The 16,597-nt window shown below is 33.0% G+C and overlaps 2 protein-coding genes and 1 pseudogene across 4 annotated transcripts; 2 read left to right on the top strand and 1 right to left on the bottom strand.

Annotated features, from left to right (window-relative positions):
* Positions 1–3,132: 3,132 nt before the first annotated feature.
* Positions 3,133–9,952, top strand: LOC18045440 (annotated as a pseudogene).
* A 77-nt stretch (positions 9,953–10,029) lies between these two features.
* Positions 10,030–12,467, top strand: LOC18045439 (two pore potassium channel c). The gene is made up of 2 exons (XM_006437106.2): positions 10,030–11,276; positions 11,914–12,467. Exons 1-2 carry the CDS (start codon positions 10,246–10,248, stop codon positions 12,056–12,058), a joined length of 1,176 nt encoding a protein of 391 aa, XP_006437169.1. The 5' UTR covers positions 10,030–10,245; the 3' UTR covers positions 12,059–12,467.
* Positions 12,468–12,561: 94 nt separating this feature from the next.
* On the bottom strand, positions 12,562–15,731 carry LOC18045438. 3 transcript variants are annotated; one of them, XM_006437104.2, is made up of 5 exons: positions 15,454–15,731; positions 14,972–15,171; positions 13,639–14,108; positions 13,468–13,542; positions 12,562–12,808 (listed from the first exon to the last, which is right to left on the bottom strand). In XM_006437104.2, exons 1-4 carry the CDS (start codon positions 15,611–15,613, stop codon positions 13,503–13,505), a joined length of 870 nt encoding a protein of 289 aa, XP_006437167.1. In that variant the 5' UTR covers positions 15,614–15,731; the 3' UTR covers positions 12,562–12,808; positions 13,468–13,502. The 3 variants fall into 3 exon arrangements, with proteins under 3 accessions (XP_006437167.1, XP_006437168.1, XP_024041142.1); XM_006437105.2 differs by having other exon boundaries at positions 13,643–14,108; XM_024185374.1 differs by lacking the exon at positions 12,562–12,808 and having other exon boundaries at positions 12,970–13,542.
* Positions 15,732–16,597: the final 866 nt, after the last annotated feature.

Raw genomic sequence — 16,597 nt, 5'->3', positions numbered from 1 at the left:
AACAATCTCAATTGCATTTTTTTTAACAATTTTTTGAATGATTTAAGCATACATATTTAATTGAAAAAAAACCATATATATGTATGAATTAAGTAGAATTAAAAGCGACCTCAAAAAATTATCATGTAATTTTTTAAATTAAAAAAAAATAGAATGCAAAAGTATTTGTGAGCAGACAAAAAATGTAAGAGGCCTTCATATAGTTGTATTTATGTAGAAACTTAGAGGGATTTGTTATAGTTGGTATAGTTGTATTTCATTATTTTGTCATTTAATGAAATTATATTAGGAGAGGGTTTTACAAGGAGTACATAGGGGTGCCAATAGTTAAACTCTTCTTATTAATCTTTTATAAATATATAAGTAATAGTTATTAAATAAGAGTATAAAACAAACTAAATTTTAATCATATATTATTATATATACACGTACGACAAAATATTATGAAGAATTGAATATAAGTCAACTCAACATTGAATCTAAATCTAATTATAATATGTGACGTGACATATGTCTAAGATCATCTTATAAATAGTTCAATGTTCAATGTCAAAATTTGACTCATTGTTTCTTAGATGGATTTAGGAATGCATTGAATGGACTTTTGATTATTTTCCTTCAAACCTATTTGAATGATTGTTTCTTAATTAAAACGTCTATCATTTGATGGTGCTATGGAAATAGCAAGAAACATGGGAAATGCATGTTTAATTCAATAATGAAAGTTTCATAAGACGACTAGAACAGACTACCATGAGATAAAAAAAAATCTTTATAAAAAGATATGATTTGAAGCTATTATATATCCAAAGTCATTGAAATAATTTGATGGTTTTCCTTGACTTTGTTCATATCAACAAACAATTTTCAAATTGCTTGATTCTTTTAGATGAGTATAAGTCAATAATTTGGATGTTGAAAGCCTAAACGGACACAAAATTATTTTTTTTCAATTGTCCTTTTCACCGATTAAGAGTTGGTAACACAATTTTACAAAATAATATATTTTTATAACATATATCGTATTAACTATATCAATAAATTATATTAAGGTGTTATTTGAGATTGAGTTACTGTAACTTTTAAGTTACAGCTGCTATGGAAAAAAAAGTTGTAAGGGCCAATTTGGGAATGTTATAACTTTTAAAACAATTGTTATTAGCTGTGTTGTAAAAATAATCATTTGTGAATAGAATCAGTTAAGTATTTGAGGCCAGTTTGAAAATGTTGTAACTTCTAAAATAATTGCGGTTAGCTAGCCCTCAATGGCGTGGTCGAGTTAGTTGCAGTGCAGCTGTAACACCTACCAAAACCCGGGTTCGATTCTTGGGGATGGTAAGGGGAGTAAAAACAATATTTGGGCTTGCCCACCCCCCTTACCTTTTAAAAAAATTATTGTTAATTATGCTGTAAAAATAATCAACTGTGAAGAAAATCAATTAAGTGTTTGGTAAATTTTGTTTTATGTGAAGAAAATCAATTAAGTGTTTGATAAATTCTGTTTTCAGAAGTACTGTGAGTTTTGAAAGCAATTATGGACGTTTGGTAAATTTTACTGTTACTCTAACGAGAGAAAACAAATGAGTAAAATATACATAATATAGGATAAAATATACTTATATATATAAAAACATGTAAATGTAATATTTTTAATTGTGTATTATAATAATTTTTACTAAAAATAAAATTTATTATATATTATTTTTTATCTTAAAAACAATTGATAATTAAATTTATAATATAGTGAAACAAATTTAATAATAATTTGACCAACAAACTGATATTAATAAATTTATATTGATGAATTATAATAAAATTTTATTATAATATTGATTTTGTTTCCAATTATAATAAAATTTTATTATAATATTGATTTTGTTTCCAAGTTGAATAAGGATAAGTTTGGGTTTAGGTAATAATTTTAAGGATATTTATGGAATTGTATTAAAAGATAAAATTGATTCTCAAAATCAGAATTTAAAGCTACTCTTTCCGTACTTTTCAAAATCAGCTGTAGGAGGGGCTAATTTTGACAAAAATGATTTTGATTTTTTTTTTACCAAACACTAGAATTAGCTTTTAAAATTTCAAAATCACTTTTAAGCATTCCAAAAGCAATCCCAAACGGGCCCTTGATAAATTTTGTTTTCAAAAGTATTGTAAGTTTTGAAAGCAGTTATAGACATTAGGTAAATTTTATTGTAAAATTACTTAGAGAAAACAAATGACTAAAATATAAATAATGTAAAATGAAATTTACTTATACATATAAAAACATGTACATTCAATATTTTTAGTTGTGTATTATAATAATTTTAATTAAAAATAAAATCTATAATATATTGATTTTAATTTTTAATTTTTTATCTTAAAATAATTGATAACTAAATTTATAATATAGTGAAACAAATTTAATGATAATTCGACCAACAAATGATATTAATAAATTATATTGATGAATTATAACAAAATTTATTAAAATATTAATTTGTTTTCAATTTGAATAAGGGTAATTTTGGGTTTAGGTAATAATTTTAAGGATATTTATAGAATTGTATTAAATGACAATTTTGATTCTCAAAATCATAATTTAAAAGGTACTCATTCCCTACTTTTAAAAAACAACTGTAGGACGGTTGCTTTTGACAAAAGTATTTTTAATTTTTTGTATACCAAACACTAAAATAAATTTTTAGATTTTTAAAATCACTTTTAAGTCTCTCAAAACTAATCACAAATGGGCCATAATTATAAAAAAATTAATAATATATAATAAAAATAAAATTTAAATAATAAGTTTAATAAAATTATTAAAGATATAATAGATTATCTATTATACAAGTGAAAAATTATATCAATATAACTTTCAAATTATATCAGCTAAAGTTTACTAAATACAAATTACAACCGCCCAACCTCAATTTCAAACGCATACAAAGGTAGTCATGACAGACTTCTAAATTTCTTTTCTATTTTTTTGAAATGGACTTTAATTCTATTTGTCAACAGAGTTATTAAAATATTTAAAAAAATGAAATATTGGTTTTACATTATTTTCGATATTAATAAAACGGTGCAACACAGTTTAAACATGCAAAACTCGAAGTCGAAGCGGAACATTGGAACTTTGGAAGCATTCCACGTGCACTCGTAAGCCATCCTCCGCTTATCTCCGAACGCTTTGGGCCCAAAAAATAAATGATGATAATAATAACAACTAAAAAAAATACCGCTTGATTTTATTTTCACTATTTATTTTCTTCATTTAAATTGACCGTTTCAGGTTTTCAAGTTAGTGAAGCATCATCATCATCATCACAGTATCACGCTGCTGCCAGCTGGATCCCTCTGTAAGTATATCTGTATATGGCCAATTTCTAAGTTTTACTAGTTGTTTTATAAAACTAACTCTTAATTTTTACTCTTTTTCTTACGTGAATTGTAATGTTGTTTGTAATTGTAGTATCATTGGTTGAGAACTTGAAAGTGTTGGTATTTTTCTGTTCTGGAATTAATTATAGTAGAGTAGTTTGAGTGCTTTGGGACCATATATGAATTTATCGATCCAAAATTTTATCTTTTTATTGGAAAAAAAAAAGAAAGAAGAATTGGGCAATAAGAAAAATTAAAGAATTCAGCTGGAAACTAGTAATTCATTGTGTCCGCATAGGACTCTAGATGATAAGGTGCATACTGTTCAGATGGGTTGGTTATTTTCAGTAACTGGTTGCTAATTTTCCCTTTCTTTGCAGAGGTGAAATGCAACATGAGTGATGCGGCAAATGGACATTCTGTTTTCGTATGCAATAATGGAATGAAGAAGCCTGAAACTCAAAAGATTCATCTCAGTAGAGATTCCTTGCTGGGGGGTGATCTTTGGACTGATGGACTTATTTGTGCCTTTGAGTTTGTTCGAGGCCACAAGAAGATGGTTAAATCAAAACCTGGCTCAAAAGTTGAACCATCTTTAACTCCTAAAGTTAATGGTTTTAGTCTCAGTAAATCTTCACCTGTGATAGAGTCTGCGATTATGATTAAGGATAAGTTTGATGAACATGATTTTAGTGAGGACTGTCATGTAGGGCATCTTAATGGCAGGGAAAATTTTCTTCCGAGAAGTTATTGGATACCAATTGGCTGGGATAGAATTTCTCAACTGGTCCAGTCAGTGCAAATTGATGCCGGCTGGAATGAGCAGCCTTTTGATTTTCCCAGTGAAGAAGATGATGTCACTGTTGAGGATTTGGCTGCTCCTTACTGGGAAAGGCCAGTGGGTCCAACTTGGTGGTGTCATGTTGCTGCAGATCATCCACACATTAATGCTTGGTTGAGTAATGCTCAATGGTTGCATCCTGCTATCAGTGTTGCTTTGCGAGATGAAAGTAAGCTGATAAGTGATCGAATGAAGCACCTTCTTTACGAGGTAAATTTCTTGATTGATACTTGATCAGTTGACCATGTCAGTGTTCCATTTCTAAGGACCAATATGAGAGTACTTTTGAGTGTCACCTGGGGTAAGTCACTGTTTTCTGTTCTCAAGGCATGAGAAAGCAGTTATCTTACCCTGTATATGGAATCATAACCCTAGCAAGTAAGTTATAAACTACTCTGACATTTAAAAATCTAGTCTGATGCCATTTCCCAGTATTGAGGTAATCATTTACTTTTATCTAAATACGAGAAAACACAAAAAATACAACAGGTTCTTAATTTATTGGCATTCACAACCAACAAAGAGCTATCAATTTGATAACTTTCCTGAAATTCTATGGACAATTGCCTCCACTGCTTAAACATCTCTTTTCCACCTCTTCTACGAAGTATCTGCATTCCCCCACTGCTGCTTTTCCTATTGTCTTTCCTTTCTTTGGTAGTTTCACTTCGACAGGAAAAAAGAAAGCAGGTGGGGGGTGGTAGGAAAGCACACTAAGGCCTGACTTTGTGATGTGATGAGATGCATGATGCAATACCTATAAAGTTTATTGCAGCTTGATAAAGTGTGTGAAAACATGTGAAATCTTGTTTTTTGTGTCAAAGATGCTGTTGTATATTGTTGGAAATTTTAGTTCTTAGAGCAGTGGCCTGTGTTTTTGATTTATAATTATTTTAGCTAATTTAAGTGGATTGAAAGTTCAGCAATTGGCACATATGATTAACTATCAGCTCTGGCAGAGAAGTGATGTCAAGAAAAGCTGACCATGGATTTCTTCTCACTTTGAGTGTAGAGTTGAGAAATTTGTTTCTTGTCGGATGTTTGATATAATAATAGATTTTGAGAGATTTTCATGGTTGTTTTTTTTTTTAATTTATAGGATTGTGTTATATTTGAAACTTATATTAATTTTCTTATTGATTGACAGGTTCCTGTAAGAGTTGCTGGTGGAATATTATTTGAGCTATTAGGGCAGTCAGCTGGTGATCCACTAGTCGATGAGGATGACGTCCCAATAGTTCTAAGATCGTGGCAGGCACAAAAAATTTTACTAACTGCTTTGCACGTCAAAGGATCGACATCAAATATTAATGTGTTAGGTATCATGGAAGTACAGGTTTGTCCACAGTAAAAAAAAAAAGAAAAAGAAAAAGAAAAAGAAAAACTTGCTGCAGCCATCTTTCTCGACAATGGCTAACCTATTGTCAAATATATTTTTATATATTTTATCACAAGATCTTGTATCATGCTTTATTCAGGAACTGCTTGCCGCTGGAGGTAGTAACATACCACGAACTATTTATGAAGTTGTAGCACATCTAGCTTGTCGTCTTGCACAATGGGATGATAGGTACTGGAGCTTTATGTTGTTCATATCTTTGACTTAGCCGCTGAGAAGCATTCATGGCTTTTACTTTCCTGTGGTCACCTTCAGGTTTAACCTACAGTCTACTAGTTCAAGAAAAAATATAGTTCTATGATTAATGTTTTCTGTTGATTTAACTATGAGGAAGCAAGTTTATTGACAACCATTTGCTGGCTTTTTCCACCATTCTTTGAATAGAATATTAGAAGTAGCAGCATAGGCAATAGTAAGGATTGATGTTTTCTCAATTTCAGGCAATTTTTTCCTAATTCCTATTTTGATTGTTTCTAATTATTGCGAATTAGGTTGTTCCGCAAATCCATATTTGGGGCAGCCGATGAGATTGAGTTGAAGTTTATGAATAGGTGCATCCACACACATTGGACATTTTTACTACTTCAGTTTCACTTTCCTTGTGGGTCTTTTTTTGGTAAGTCCTCTGTTGTCTTTACCTGACACATTTTTCACTTATGAATAGGAGAACACATGAGGATATGCACCTAGTCGGTATAATTTTGAACCAAGAGATCAGCAGGCTATCAACTCAGGTATCAAACTACTTTGTCCTTGTGGACAGATTACTCTTGCAATTGAAAATTGACATTTGCATCTTTTTCTGGGCAAACATCAATCTACTAAATAGCTAGAATATTGGCAATTCATTTTCTTTACTGTTTATGCTGTTTGCTAGTTTGTCAATTTTTATGCTCAACTGGATTTTGCCTGTAGACATCAATCTATCAAACATCAGTCATTATACTTCACCTGCTGAAATTGCTTTGCAGTGATCTAAAGCTTGAAAAAATAATTAAACTTCAGCTATATGTTTGGTATCTTGTATAGAGTTAGGCAAATCACTCATCGAGGAAGGAATGTATTGGGATGATAACCTGCATGACTACCTTTTTTAATGTGTAGTGCCTGGACCTTCCTGCAACTGGTTGAAACATGGAAATCATAACCTTGAAGCTGATATTTTTTTTTCAAAGTAACTTCCGAGAACTATTTTAGCTGTGATTTTTGTGCCTGCCTCAGTATGATATATTGTGTGCGGATTATGATTATTGGTGTAAAAGTCCATTGTGGGGGCTTATAAGGTTCCTGATACCATGTCTGTCAGGGTCTATATAGACTTGGACGAGAACTGACCATGAATGTTCACAAAAAGAATCATATCTGAATGTGAAGCTCCAGCGCATAATATAATTTTCTGACACATGAACCGATACTAATCTCTTGCTATATAATATTTTGAACAAGCATACTTGTTTCTGTTGGAATGCTGCAATTAGTATCATCATATTTCTTGCCCAAGTTGGTGAATGTTTGCACATGAGGAGTTTCAGTTTTATTTGAAATTTTTAGTCTGCTTTGTTTATGTTGTTTTCTTTTATGATCTGGTAACCTCTTTTACAGAGGTAATTTTTGACAAAATCAGGCTTAACAAATGACATTGCAGCTGGTTAAGATTCCACTAGCATACTAGTTCTTGTGGATGTTCTGATATGAAGATAGGGTAAAAAATAAAAATAAAAATAGAAGAATCTCTGCTTATGATTTATGAATTTACCTTTCATTATGTAACTCAACTTACAGGTTATAAGAGTGAAATGGTCACTTCATGTGAGGGACGAAATTGTGTTTGAGCTTCTTCAACACTTGAAAGGGAATCTTGCATGGGCTTTGCTAGAGTGAATGAGAAAGTCCACAAGGGAAATGATTGAAGAACAAGAAGCAGTTCGTGGACGCCTATTTACAATTCAAGATGTCATGCAGAGTACTGTTCGTGCATGGTTACAGGTGAGATTAAGAAATTTTTATGGTCAAATTTTCTCAATCTCAATATGATGATTTTCTGTAGCCAGCTAGGATGTTTTTCACACACACACACACACATTTAGAAAATGTTGTTTGGGAAGACAAAATTACTGCTCAGTAGTACAAATTTATGAAATTATAAAGAGGCAGTTGTCTAGATACTCTGTGCTAGTGAATGTGCTTTGTTTGGTAATGACAAAAATTAATAATGTAGTATCAATTCAAACTTATGCTCTAATACAAAACGAAGGTGACTTAGATCGACTTGACTTGTACACTTTGAACATGATGCACCTTGAGTTGTATTTAAACTGCCAAAACACTTGGGTTAAGTTTGGCTAGAGGTACGCTGTGTCATCTACTCACATGTTTGTTTGTGATGCTTGGATGGCAGTTGCATTTGTTTCAGAATAACTCTACCTAAGTAGATCTGATAGAATACATAATCTTAGCCTTGATTTATCATCAATGAACGTATGTTTGGAAAATTGTTGCGCTAAAACTATGGTCTATAAAATCATCTAAAATGATAAACACTAAAGATGTGAATAGCCCTCCATTGGAAGTATTATCTAGCATTTTATTTAACTTACAGTACTTTTGACTTTAAAATTTCTGACAAAAGTTACCAATATCACTGTCCTGCATCTGTCCAAGATAAGTGTAGGTTTTGTTTATTTATTTATTTATTTTAGTGACCAAACACCCATATCCTGTCCCACCACAAATTAGATTTATCCCCCTTCCCTTTGAAGGTTGTTGTGAGGGGGATTAAACCCTTGAACTCTTGCTACTTCTGCAAGAGAGAGACCAAGCCAACTGGGCTGTCTCCTTGGGGACGAAAACTATATGATTCTTAATATAGATATGTCCTATCCTTGACTTTCTTTACTATCGTAAGATTTCTCTTTTCTCTTCCATCAGTCTTTTATAATTTGGATCAAATTTTTATGCCTGTTTCCTCACTTTATCACTACTTCTAATTCAAGGACAGAAGCCTTACAGTCACACATAATTTAGGAGTTTTTGGGGGTTGTGGCCTCATCCTTTCTATTATCACTGGACTTTTTGGGATCAATGTTGATGGAATACCTGGAGCTAGAGGGTCTCCATATGCATTTGCATTGTTCTCTGGGATCCTTTTCTTGTTAGGAGTTGTGCTAATTGCAATTGGACTGCTCTACCTTGGATTGAAGAAACCCATCCTTGATGAACATGTTGAAGTGAGAAAATTAGAGCTCGAAGGACTCGTTAAGATGTTTGAGCAAGAAGCTGAATCTCATGCACAGGTCCGAAAATCTGTTCCGCATTCCACTTTACCTCCAACTGCGGCAGATTTACTCCCAGATGGGGCAAGTTATGTTCTCATCAGTTGATGATAGTGCATGCGAGTGAGCCACTACATTGTGTTGCAGTAAGTGCTTTTTGCTTTGTTCTCTTTATGAAATAATAGAGGGCATGTATGAAATTAATGAAAGGTGATTCTCAATCAATTTCTTATCAGTTTTGATATTTGAGGAGTATTAGTTGCGTATCATTCTAACCATTGTTAATGCTCAAAATAGAAGGGGAACAAGATAACTGCTTAGTACAAAGTCAGGAAAAATTTTCATTGCTTAGAAAGAAAGAAAAGACTAATTCGCAAATTAGAAAAAGTTTCATGCATGCATTAAATAATTCAGAAGATTTATACTTGTCTACACATCGATTCAGTTGATGTTTTCCTTTAGCTAGCATGGTGGCTTGAATCAACCTTTCAGCAGATTCTATCTTTCATTAGGTAACAATGAGTTTGCCAGTTTTGAGTTCTGTGAATGTACAAAAACAATTCTTGATATTTGTCTACTTTTTGGTTTCAACTTGACTGATAGAAGTGGAAGCTGAAAATGTTTTTGATCTTTTTCATCCAGTTTTTCTCATTGATCTCTCTAAATATTTTGGCTCTCGAGCCATCTGTGGAGTTTGATTTAGTAAAGAAACTGTATGATAAAAGCAGGAGCTGATGGAACAAATTCTGTATAAATTTTGCCAACAGGTCAAGTGATTTACTGTGTATTTCTCCAATATTCTGACTAATTTGTCTATCATTTGTCTCATGCAGAGTAATAGCTTGCAGCCACCCACCTTCATGAGGATGTAATGATCTTTTATACACCAATTACCATGATTTGGTTGATAAGGCACGGCCAAGATTTTTGTTTTCTTGTATCAGTCGGTAGACAATCAAAATCACACTTGTTATGGTGCAACTCCCAGAAAGTATTATGATTTACAAACATATGATGTGTTATTTGACGGTCTTTTATTGGATAGTGTTCATCTTGCCTTGAGTTAGACGGCTCTTTGAAAGCTTTACAAAATTACCAATGAAATTAATGAAAGTAGTTGATTTTTTTTTGGGAAAAAGTACCCCACAAAGGCTAACGTGGACACCTTGAGAGTGCCAGCATGGCATTTCGACTTTACAATCAATTTTTGCAAAAGATACGACTGTTAGATGAACCACCAACCTGTCGAAACTCAACATGCACACTTCAAATGCTATTGACTTGTAGTTTTAGATAATACTATCAAAATTTTCTCCAATGGAAGCAAAATTTGTCCAGAACGCAACCCAGATTGTTACTGTATGGATGAGCCTTTTCTCTCAAAAACTAAAGGACTTGAAGAAGGAAGCAGCAAAGCATCATCAATAAAGAGAGAATTGCCATCGGGGAATCTAGATCATGGCCCTTCAAGGCGGCAATCAACCGCCCATCTCGTCAGAAATGATGCCATTATTCCCATCATCACAGCACCAAAGCCTCCATCTTATCTAAACATTATTGCCAACTTGAAGAAGGGAAAACTCACTCGCCGCTCGCACTCTGCTCCTTCTGTCTTCACTCAGTTTAAGGAAGCTTTCCCGGATTCTTTAGACCCCAGACCGCCCCTGAAATCAACTCCTTTGATCGTTCAACAAGCTTTCATTGGTTTGGTTTTGTATATAATTGCTGGCATTGTGATATATTTGACTAATGGAAACTTTAAGGGCAAAGCTACATTCAAGCCTGTAGACGCGTTGTATTTCATTGTAGTTACTCTCTGTACAATTGGCTACGGCGATATTGTTCCAGACACAACATTTACTAAGCTGTTCACTTGTGTTTTTATATTGATTGGATTTGGTTTCGTTGATATTCTGCTTAATGGATTGGTCACATACATTTGTGACAGGCAAGAAGCAGTTTTCTTAAGCACTATGGATGAGAATAGGTTCAACGCAATGGTGAGAACTTATATGATTGATAAAGAGAAAGGAAGAATGAGAATAAGGATCAAAGTGTGCTTGGCTTTAGGAGTTGTGATCGGTTGTCTTGCTATAGGGACAGTGACTGTGCATTTTCTTGAGGATATGAATTGGGTTGATAGTTTTTATCTTTCTGTTACTTCTGTGACTACTGTTGGCTATGGAGACTATGCTTTTACGACACTAACAGGGAGGTGTTTCGCTATTATTTGGTTGCTAGTAAGCACATTGGCTGTTGCCAGAGCTTTTCTGTATTTAACTGAGCTGAGGATCGAGAAGAGGAATCGGAGAATTGCAAAATGGGTTCTTCAGAAGAAGATGACTCTGGGCGATTTGGTAGCTGCAGACCTTGACAATGATGGTTCCATCAGGTACCTTCATTATCTTATATGCTCATAGGTTGATAATTAAATTTAGTTATTCAAAGTTCTAAAACCCTAAAGCAAGTTTTCTCTCATCTTCATGTTATCTCCCACCATACACTTGGTTTGTAGTAGTTGATACAGAAGTAGGATGTCCTGTGACAAAAAATAGACTTGAAAGAAAATAGTTAAGAAGAGAAATTTTCTGCAGAACGTCTATAAGTGGGCCCAATCACTTCTGTTGGGACATTTGGTAGTACGGGAAGATAATACTTCATTTAGTGTAGGATTACGCGACAAGCAGATTTGAAATCCTACTATGAAAATCATGAATAATGAAGTGATTGTTCATGTTCAAGAGGCTCCTTTCAACCTGTAAGTGCAGAGAAAGCATACAATAGGTTTTGAAAGAAAAGTTGTATCATGCAAGAATAACATATGCTCCCAGTAGGATATTTGAGCTGTGGTTTCTCTGGATGGAAGATACTAGTAAACTGTAAAAACTCACTCTACTTAATACTTATGGGTGATTATCCTCTTTGGCTTTTCCTATTCATTAACTGGCTTTGCCAACTTTCCATGTTAGCTCTGCTATTTCTGTAGAAGTAAACATATAACCACCTAATTGATTTGTTTCACCTTGCAGTAAATCTGAATTTGTCATATACAAACTTAAGGAGATGGGAAAGATTGCAGAGAAAGACATCCTGCAGATCTGTAACCAATTTGATTTGATAGATGACAGTAAATGTGGCAAAATTACTGTTGCCGACCTTATGCACAGTGATTGACTCATTCGAGGTTCCCTATTTGGAACTAGAAAGCCGGGGAATTTTTTGGGTTTAGCCTTAACAATTTCCTCAAGATGGAATCGCATCAAATGTACAGAAGGGAAAATCAAGAAAGTACCTGATCATCATTTTTTTATATACAACAGTCAGCTGGTGCCATATCCAAATCGCCATTCCCTACAGAAGAAAACTGCTAAGCTGGCTAGGATAATGGGAGCTATTCTTAGGAAAATAGCAATTTATTATCATTTGCTTGTTTTTACCTTCTCTTCTGGTCCTAGAGAATGTACATATATATATATATAAGAGTTGAAAAATTGCAGTACCTAAAAATTGTAGAGAACATTTCATTGTAAGATAAATTTATTATTACATCAATTATTAAAAGTTGCTTTTTCCATTCCTTGCTTACAAACAGTCTCATCGGGACATGCTTTTTCCATTCACAAGATAGGTAAAGATTGGTAAGTTGAAACTTCTTACAGGAAAGAACACAAGAAATAGAAGAGCAACTTGCATTATACTGGGGACTTTCAGATAAAAAGTACCATGCATCTCAAATGCTCCAGAAGCATTTCTGAAGGCTAAATTCACCAACAAATTTCTTCGTTTCAGGCTTTCAGCTGCAAGATAAGATTACATCAATCTTGTTTACAGGTCTTTCTCTTCAATTTCAGCTGCTAACAACTTAGGTTGAGCCCAAGCAGCTTCATGCCAGAGCTTTTGCATCAACAATGCCCTCAGAATTCTCTGGCAACCATAAAATTGAAATCAGGATAGATGTCAAGTTCAAGAAACCGTAAAAAGAAATGATAATTGAAAAAGAATTCAAATAAACAATTTGGAAAACAAAGAGAAATATAAATTTTGCCAGCACAACCTAAGTTAATTGAAAAGAAATATTTGGAGAACTGAAAATAAATAAAGAAATATTGAATTTCACCTTTGATCACAAGCCTGAAATCCAAGAAGATCCTCACTGCTTATTATCTTATTGCAAAATTTGACTTCTAATCATGTACCTCATGAAAGATGAGCTACAGAATTTCCAAATCATTTAATTTACTTAGTAGATGTTTCCACTCATCATAACATTGTTTTTGCAGCATTAGAAGTTAGAACATTTGGCTTGCTTTCATTCAAGGATGCTTCACAAATTCATTCTTCATTTTTCTCAATACATACCCTTATTTTTTAAATCAGTCAAACAAAAAGTTCACTATTGGCCTCTTGGTTAAGGGATCGACCTCCTCAAACCAACCTGAGGGAATTTGTGTTTGTGCATAGTGTGGGGCAAGGGTGTGTGGTAACCTTATTTTGTTCTCATGATTCTTGCTCAAAGAATTATCGGCTTTTCACTGAGATTAAACAAGCATATATATTGGTTTATGGAAAAACCTAGACCTTACCAGGAGTTGAAGAACCATATCCGTACAAACAAACTTTAACTGCTGTCCACTGTGGACTGCATGAAATCCACGATTCTGCATGTGAATGCAACAATGAATCAATTATAAACAGTATAACATCTCTAAGCAATGTTCTTATTGTTCCACAGTATTGAAAAAAAGGGCACTTACCTGCCTCTAATGCTGCGAACACTCTCAAGAAGTTCCATTGCTTGCTGCACCTTTACATTTTTTGGCTTCTCCTTGTTATCGAGTATTAGGGATGAGACATTTAATATGGTGACAAGTTCTGATTCAATATCGTTAAGCTGTTGATCTAGATTTTCCAAGAAGCCAGAAAAAGAGGATATTTCCCTCCAACTGTTAGTTTTGTTATCTTCGGTATCAATGTACAAACCTACAGATCCCTGACAGTCCATTTCCTCGCCAACAAGTGGACTTGCTTCTGAAAATTGCAAAACTTGACTGCCATTGTCACCAGGTTTTGGGGCATTAGGGTCAAAGTCTTTATCCTCATCTTTCTCCTCTTGAACTCTCTTCTTTGGAGATACAATCCGAACTAGCCCAGAAGGATCTTCCAAGTCAACTTCAAGATCCAAAGCAACATTTCCTATCAGTTGAGTTTCTTTTACAGATATTGCCTGAAATCAAAACAAACTTCTGATAGTATGATAAAATAGAATCTCATGTCCTTGAACAAGATCAACCAAAAATCAACTGAAATAAAATGAATAGTTGGATACTTGTTGTTTTAGGATGGGAGAGCAGAACTAGATAATTATGTTGGATATAACAGCTGTAGATATACTATAAGCCTAACATTAAAATGAAAAAAAATCACAAAAAAAAAATCATCAATTAACACCATTTAGCTTCTTAAAAGCTGGATTTTTTTGTTCCATTGTCATGCTGAATATTAATACTCTAATAGGTTACTAAACATGAGCACCATGATCAAGATTAAAATTTAAAGGGAAAGATCATGTATTTTAGGATAAATTTGAAATTTCCAACATATTAAAAAGGACTTCCAGAAACACAGTAAATTCCCATCTTTTCTCAATTTAGTGTGGCTGTTTGAGGATATCAACCAATTTTGTCGCATCTGCAACATTTATCTTCTTTTTGCTACAGATACCCAGTGCCTATCGGTATCCATTCATATTGCCATACAGGGTTTACAGCAATATCAACTTATAAGACATGTTTTTTTCAATAACATATAAATTGTTGGACCATCTTTTATACTTAAGCTTCAATAACACCAATCAAAATAGATCAAGTGGGATCCATATCGAATAAGGCACCAACAAGTATCTTCGAGCCATTCAAGATTAGTCCTAAAAGAAGTCATTTGAAGATCAATATTGATCTAGAAAGTTCGTAAAATTACAGCTGCAATGGATCTGATTACTAGCAAAAGTTTCGTCAGCATTGATCCCAAATCTTCAGTCAGAACACAAGCATTAGTTGGAAAAAGTATCTGAAAAAGCTCTTCTCTTACCTCGTTGAGCTTTGTGCAAAGTTCATCAAGCAATTCAATCCGGTTCTTTGACTTCTCCATTGCTTGCATAACCTGCTTCTTCTGAGATAGCAATTCCCTAGCATCACTTTCCTTCCCTCTATGGACATTGATAGCTGCCTGTCGCTTAAGCTTCTCCGCTGCCTCCGAAAGCCGCAAAAGTCTCAGTCTTGCACTGCTTGCTGAACAAACAACCAATGCACGTTGCATACAAATATATTTCTCAGATATTTCAACAACGAATTCAATACATTCAACCATCACATCAAACAAAAGTCTTTTGAGTATCAATGACAAACATGATCCTTCAATAACGAAGAACTTAAAAACCCAACAACTTTTGACCACAAAAAAAAATCATGTACCCAATTCATTATTAAGCGTTAGCATTGAATATATATAATCCAAGTAATAAACTTTTGTCTAAAATTGAGACAAAAACATAAAATTTTGAACTGGGTTACCTTTGGCTCGAGTGGTCTCGGCTTCGGTGTGAAGTTGGTCAAGCTGGGAACGTAGCTGCTCTGTGTTTGTACTCGAAGAGAGGCAATTCGGCCTTACAAGAAAAGCCCTGCTAGGCCTGCAGGCCACAACCATTAAGCCAGAGCCACTGTGCAATATCATCTCTCTCTTATAGTCTTTCTGGAACCGCTAAGAATCTCAAAAAAGCATATCCAAATTAAAAGAATTTCAGTTTTTATTCATTACAATTTCCCAGGTCGCCAAAAGGAGGAAAATCGTATCTTCGTTTTTTAATAATTATTATTTTTATTAATTTCCCAAAATCAACTTTTTACTTATTATTTTTATTTTTTAAAATTGATTTTAGGACCCGTGAGGTCGGATACATGTAGCCCTTTAAATTACAGTACTAAAATATGATAAATATTAATTGCTCTAATTTAGAAGTTAAATTAATTTGATGAAAAAATTATAATATTTTTATTATTTTTGTTAATTTATTATTTAAAAGTCATATTTAATGTATATTATTAATTTTTTTCATATTTATAAATTTTTTTTCACATCAATTTTAATTTAAAAGTTATAGCATCCTAATACCAAACAAAACCTTATTTTAACTAAGGGCATGGATAAATCCATCCCACTTGCAGAAAATAGCTATAATAAGTTCACATTATTTTATAAAATATACAAATTAATAAAAAAATAACAATTAATCAAATAAATTATTCTTTTTTTTGTTTGTTTTTGTTTTACATAGGTGTCTTTAGCCTTACTTTAAGATAGGTTCTCTTTGATTTTTTATCTTAATAATAAGAAATGACTAAAATATCTCCAGAAACATTAGTTTTTGTATCTAATAGTTTAGATAGTTAATTTTATTTGATTAAGTCTCCAAACTTCTTATTTATTTATATTTAAAAATAATAATATGAACTTACTTTAATTCTTATAAGGAGTGAGGGGGTTTACAAAAATTATAGAGTGGAAATGTCACCGCCCCTTAGCTAATATAGCATAAAACTAATAAAATGTTTTAAATAAAACTTTTGAACTAAACAAAATACTTTTGAGTACCTTATAATTGGGCTGGGAGATTGCCACTTTCCCCCCTATAGTAATCAACATATACCATTTATCCCC

Source organism: Citrus clementina, unplaced genomic scaffold, assembly GCF_000493195.1.
Source record: "Citrus clementina cultivar Clemenules unplaced genomic scaffold, Citrus_clementina_v1.0 scaffold_4, whole genome shotgun sequence".
Lineage (NCBI taxonomy): Eukaryota > Viridiplantae > Streptophyta > Magnoliopsida > Sapindales > Rutaceae > Citrus > Citrus x clementina.
This window is presented reverse-complemented; position numbering and strand designations above follow the sequence as displayed.

Bases quoted from the DNA above. Each gene is read 5' to 3' on its own strand.
- LOC18045439 (XM_006437106.2), top strand. From the start codon at position 10,246: ATGGATGAGCCTTTTCTCTCAAAAACTAAAGGACTTGAAGAAGGAAGC. The intron at 11,277-11,913 runs GTACCTTCATTA...TTCACCTTGCAG, and splicing joins GACAATGATGGTTCCATCAG to TAAATCTGAATTTGTCATAT.
- LOC18045438 (XM_006437105.2), bottom strand. From the start codon at position 15,613: ATGATATTGCACAGTGGCTCTGGCTTAATGGTTGTGGCCTGCAGGCCT. The intron at 14,109-14,971 runs GTAAGAGAAGAG...TTTTGATTTCAG, and splicing joins TTTGCACAAAGCTCAACGAG to GCAATATCTGTAAAAGAAAC. The intron at 12,809-13,467 runs GTAAGGTCTAGG...TATGGTTGCCAG, and splicing joins ATATGGTTCTTCAACTCCTG to AGAATTCTGAGGGCATTGTT.